General features: G+C 36.8%; 1 protein-coding gene across 1 annotated transcript in view; it reads right to left on the bottom strand.

The window, feature by feature from the left end:
• LOC107103731 (calsyntenin-2-like) overlaps positions 1 to 6045 on the bottom strand; it is a 127605-nt gene that overhangs the window by 58099 nt on the left and 63461 nt on the right. The window contains exon 2 of the mRNA XM_015403541.1: positions 2099 to 2261. Within this exon, the coding sequence (XP_015259027.1) occupies positions 2099 to 2261 (163 nt within the window). The remainder of the gene's footprint in view (positions 1 to 2098; positions 2262 to 6045) is intronic.

Genomic DNA, 6045 nt, shown 5'->3' with positions numbered 1-6045 from the left:
CTCGTTAGCCCTCTCTTTGTCTCTGTCCCCTTTAAAAGCCTCCCTCTTCAGTTCCTGTTTGCTGGATCCCCATCTAACGTCTGTCTGCTTACCTCGTCTCTTCCTGGCTCCTAGAGTTTGGTTTCCCCTGATGTCCCCTTGATTCTGGTTGGTTGTTATTTTTGTTGGATTTTTGATTCCTGCCTCTGGACCTGTGATTAAACCCACCTAACTTCGCCTCTGCCTTCTTGCCTCTGCTTTTGGGTCCTCCAAACCAACACCAAATCGCGACAGGAGGCTGCATATGGGGTGCATTTTGTTCCATTATTATTCCGTTAAGCAAAAAACACATTTTTTAAACGGAATTTTTTTTATTTTATTTTTTCTTATTTGTTTATTTGACAAGTGTGTTTCATGAATCATGTCACACACTACAACATTTTAGCTAAGGCTAATTCTCAATGCCTGTGTTAGGCTTTTACACAAAACAACTGTACACAAGAAACAACAGAACAAATTACACACTAAACATCACAGATACAAGATCAGGTCAGTTAGATTATTAATGTTTACATGTCTGACCTCTCAATAGAAAGTTTTTAAGTTTATGTTTAAAAAGGACCCAGTTTGACTCTCCCTTCAGTTCTGCAGGTAATGTATTCCATGGTGCCTTAATTAAAAACCCCCACATTTTTTAAATAAATAGTTTTTAAAAATGTTTAAATAAATAGTTTTAATAGGGTGACAAAACGTCCCTGTTTCCTGGACGTCTGGGGCGTCCGCAAGGGGATTATGAAGTCACGAAAATGTCAGGTTTTCACTGTTTTTTATCGGACCATAATCATATGCTTAAATGGGCTCGAGCTTTGCAAAGAATTCTACGGTACTTTGTTGTTGCCAGATGTAATTCTGGAGGGGCTGCCTTGTGGGTGGGTCTAACGAGACACCCACACACGGAGCAGAGCAACCAGCATTGGACACAAAATCCTGAAACGAAAGTGCAGCTTCACTGATGAAGTGCAAAAGACATTTTTTCGCGTCATTTTTTCGCATCAAGTGTGAGGCTGAGAGCACCGTATTCAAAGCTGCCACACATGTTTTAGTGTCTAATAAAGGTGCTAGAGATCTCAAAACTCCCATTGACACTGGAAAACTTAAAAAAGCTGAGAGCTCCTTAAAGTTTACTGAGTAATTTATTAGTCCTGGAAAAACAGAGGATGCTGAGACTAAGTCATTTTTTGAAGCTGATACAGAAGAGGTCATATTTAGAACATTATTTGATTTAATTTATGTAACTTAAAAGAGAGCTATAATTTTGTTAGTAGTTTTTTACAAGATATTTTTGTTCCATTTAGGTATAATAAAGCATGTTCATTAACCTCTCAGAAATCTGTCTGAATCCATCTGGAGGACGTGTCCTCATTTAGGAAATCAAAATATGGTCACTGTAGGATTTTCTTTGTTCAATCTTTTTTTTTCAAATTTAATTTTCATAAGTTATTTAATTGTTTTTTTTTTCATTTTGTGGAAAACTCAACAAAAAAATTAGGAAACACATAAAATTGTAAAAAAAAATTGAAAGAAAAATGGAGAAAAGAAACTTCGTTAAAACGTGAAAATTAAATCTGAGAAAAAGATTATAAAGTTGCCCTGAGAAAGTTCTTTTTTAAAGGAATTTTCAAAATTTCATTTACGATTTTTTGTAAATTTATATTAACGAGACGTTTCTACTTTCACTCAAGGTCAAACGGCACTCAAAATTCTCTCCACAGCTGTGGTCGATCAGAACCAAGCTAGCCTCATAAAAACGACCCCCACAACCCTTTTCTGTTAAAATAACAAAATAAAATAACACGTTTTTACTATTAATTTATTTTATGCTGTTGCTATTGTATATTTGTAATAAAAGCGATGGTATTCTTCCTTGTTAAAAAGTAGCATTATTATTTATCTCTTCTCATAATATTCGTATAGAACTTGCATTTGTTTATTCCATTATATAGTGGCAATTTTATTTATTTCAGTTGTATGTTTGTCTATGTTGATACCTTAAAATCAAAGTGAATGAAAAACCACTTGGCAATAAACCTTTTTATTATCTTGATTCTGACATCATTACCTTGCCAGCAGGCACCGACTGTGAGCTGCACATCGATCTGCGATGGGTGGATTGGCCAGTCGTCCGTTACCAGGTAGGGATCGTAGGTGACTCCGTCCACGTAGAGCGTAACCACCGGGAACTCAACGTTGATGACGTAGTAATGCCACTCCTTGTCACATATCTGAAAGAAAGCAGCACATGGAGAGGGTGTGTCAATGTCAATATCCCGAGAAAAAAAATCGGACACGTTTAAGGAACACGTTCAGGGGTTGACGTTAAGGATTTTTACCACTTGCCCTTTGGGCAAGTGACTTCCACATTTCATTTGCCCAGAAACAATTTTTACTTGCCCAGTATAATGTTTGATAAATATAGTTCCTAATATTCATTTTTGTATATATATCAATGAAACATGTTTGTTTTTTTAAATGTTTTTTGTAATTCAGTATTTTTTAAGTTTCCTGGTGTGTATCTGCATGCGTCAGATAATGAACTCAAGCCTATATTACCGTGTTAACATGCTTTTCAATCCTTCCTGCACATTCTTTACAAAATAAACTTTGCTTTAAACTGTTGTGTGCTTGGAAAAATATAAATTGTAATGTTAAAAATCTAAAAAAAAAAAAACTTGACAGGTTAAAAACTTCAGATAAATCACAAGACAGAAGTCAATGTCACCAATGAATAACTTTTATTTTAGAGTCACAGTATGTTTATAGAAGATAATACTATTAATATAATGTGACTTTTCTATAGAATCATTATACATAGTTATTTTATTCAGGGTTTCCACAGTCTGACATCATTTCAGAATTCCCTGACTTTTAACTGACTCAGGATTAGTTTTCCCAGACAAAATAAATGCAGCAACGAGACAATAATAATAACACAACAGGTCACCAATCTAACATGTTTAGCTCTATAACATTTAAATGCACCTCTCCAATGTCTAAGAGAAAAAAAATTAATGAACATTGTTTAATGTATGACCTGCATCACTGTACAGAAGACTGCCATATGATAGCGCTTTCTAGCTTGTTTGTCGTTTTGGTAACTACATCAAAATTACCGCTAGGTGGACAAAAATCACGCCATCTGACGGAAAATCACCCGGCCTTTTCAAAATACGCGAGAATGTGTACAAAACAACAAAAATGGTGCCGGCAACGCTCGTGGGTCGTTTTCAGCAAATGTCTGTGATTTTAAAGTAATTTTGAGTGATAAATAATCGCCCAGCGGGCAAATGCAATGAAATTTGTACCTTCCCGACAATGAAAACTACTTGCCCCGGGCGATCGGGCGATGGTTAACATCGAGCCCTGACGTTATCACAAACTTATATTGGAAGTGCTGTGGGAAAAAGTATTCAACTGTTCACTCCAGTTAAATAAACAGAGAATGATGGATTTCACTCAGTTTGTGTTTTATTACATCTTTGCAAAGAGAACAGGACATCATACAGCTCTTATTACATGGTAATTAGCCCTGTTCTGATCTGGCTAGCCTTTGTTTTCCTTACCTCAAGTAATCAAAACCAATCACAGACACTTTAGTTAAACAGTAACATGTTATGAATAAACCTTGAGAAAGAAACTGGCTTATTATGGGAATAGGTTTGACTTGCCTGCAAACACCCCTCACTCAGACATTTTGTGGCATTTCAGGTGAAACAGTCTGAGTCAAAAGATTTTTCAGTGAGTAAATAGCATAAATAAATATATGAAATTAGAAATTAATAAAATCGAAATGTTCCGACCACAGAAGACAAACCGACTTTTCGTTTAGTTTTTTTCAGACATTTTGAGATCTATTGAGAAGTCTTTAGCCCTTTCCCAATGTTTTAACCCGCAAGCAATCGGCTTTTAGTGGCAGTAGGTACGGCTCGCTGACCGGGTCGTTTGACGTTGGTCGACGTGGGTCAAAATCACCGGCTTGGCTCCAGTCGTCATAGAGTGGGAACGCCAGACCTAGTCGACCAACTTGTTTGCGTTGCACCCTTGAGAGCCACATACGTATGCCACGACATTGCACCTGTTGCGTCTGACCCAAGCATTTACAATTCAGTCATGGAACTCATTCCAAAGAAATTAAAGAAGACCTCTCAACATGATTCAAAAGGCTATTCACATAGCCCAACAAAAGACTCCATCAATCCAGAAGAACCAGAGGTGGCTATTTGTTTTGCACCTGACTTGGAATGTGCTTAGGAGGATGGATCTCCATGCCACTTAACTGTATCAGCAGTCCAACATTAGATTGCTCTGATGTGATCCACCAGTACTGATAAAATCAGCTGAAATATGCTTGTTAACGCAAGTTTTTCAAACCCGAGTACACTCGCTAACAATCTGCGTTTGGCTTATTTACGATTTGGAAAAAAAAAAAACCCAGGAACCTCCGTTGGCAAGCTGCATAGCCTCAGTTCTCCACTTCTGCAAGCCTGGTGGAGTCATCATGCTAGGTTAGTGTTGATGATGTCATCAGTGCCTCAGAAATTAGGAAAGTAAACCATGGAGAGCAACATGGAAGCGAGCCAGGGCATATTCAGTGTGCTTTATTGTTTGGCTCTTTTTTTTCCCTTTCTGAATCTCTCTCACCAGAGCTGCGCCTTGATGCTTATCTTGGTTACTTATCTCAGACTATAGACGTCCTGGTCCAATGTTGAAGTTGAAAACTGGCCTCATATCAGTCAAAAACAAGCATCAAGACATATTAGCCTGTATTTTGTTGAATTTTGTGCTCTGTGCAACATTATTTATTCAAGCCTTTTCTAATATTTCTAAACATATAAATTAATCTGATTAGCTTTGAAAGAAATATTAATTGAACCTTATTGATCCCACAATGAAGAAATTAACTCTCTGCATTTAACCCATCCTCTTGGACTGCGAGTGAAATCTTGAAAAGCTCGCGAGATCAGGATGGTCTCACGAGGCCACACTGGAAAAAATCCAAACCTAGATAAGTAATTTTCTCTTAAAATAAGTGCAATTGTTCTTGAATTGAGAAGGTAAAAGAGACATTTTACCAATGGGACAAGACAATTTACATTTAAAATAAGAAAGACGATTGCATTGTCTTATTTCAAGTGCATTTTATCTAAATATCTTATTTTAAGAGTAAAATTACTCATTCCATTGGCAAATCATCTCATTTACCTACTTTATTAGCACACTTTATTAGAGAAATTTTTACTTATTTCTAGATCGTTTTTCCAGTGTAGTATTTAGCCTTAATAGCAGGTAAAAGCAATGATTTCCCAATGAGTATTTTACCTCTTAAAATAAGATAACTAGATAATATGCACTTGAAATAAGACAATGTAATTGAGTTTTTCTTATTTTAAATATAAATTGTCTTGTTCCATTTGCAAAGTTCCAGAAAAAAACTAAAATTTAAGAAAAAATGACTTACTGAATCCTACAAGCTCAACCTTTCACATTGCTTAGTTGTGTTTTATCAGCAGCTGCTGGACCAAACTGCCTGTCAGATTCTCCTTCCTCCTCTCATCAGGTTGTGCTTCTTCTCTCTCAGCTCCTCTGCTGTAACCTGGGGCACCATTTGAGCACCCAGCCTTGGGTAACCTCCATGTTTAATGAGGAGCGCGCCGCAATCTGCTTATTAACACCATGCTAGCAGATGGGAGTTCTAATCAATTTAGTTCTTTTTCCCAGTTATGGAGAAGTGAGGTACAACATCTGGCCTGTTGATGATGACGCTGCACAGCTGGTTTATATGCAGGCGGTGTGTCGATCCACTGAGCGCAGTCCAGGGGGGATAATCCTGTTAAGGGTTGATGTTCTGCAGGTTTGATCAATACTAATGGGATCAAGTTTAATTAGCTATTTAGGATGTTAGGACTAATGTAGTTTCTTCTGTCTGATCAGGATATTGTGTTTTTGTTTTTTTGTTTTTTTACTCTTTAGGATAAAAGAGAGAATTTCTTTAAAATATTGGAAATCATT

Source organism: Cyprinodon variegatus, unplaced genomic scaffold (assembly GCF_000732505.1).
Source record: "Cyprinodon variegatus isolate N-32 unplaced genomic scaffold, C_variegatus-1.0 Scaffold1515, whole genome shotgun sequence".
In the NCBI taxonomy this organism is placed as follows: Eukaryota; Metazoa; Chordata; class Actinopteri; order Cyprinodontiformes; family Cyprinodontidae; genus Cyprinodon; species Cyprinodon variegatus.
The sequence above is the reverse complement of the archived record's forward strand: the minus strand, read 5'-3'. Positions and strand labels throughout refer to the sequence as shown.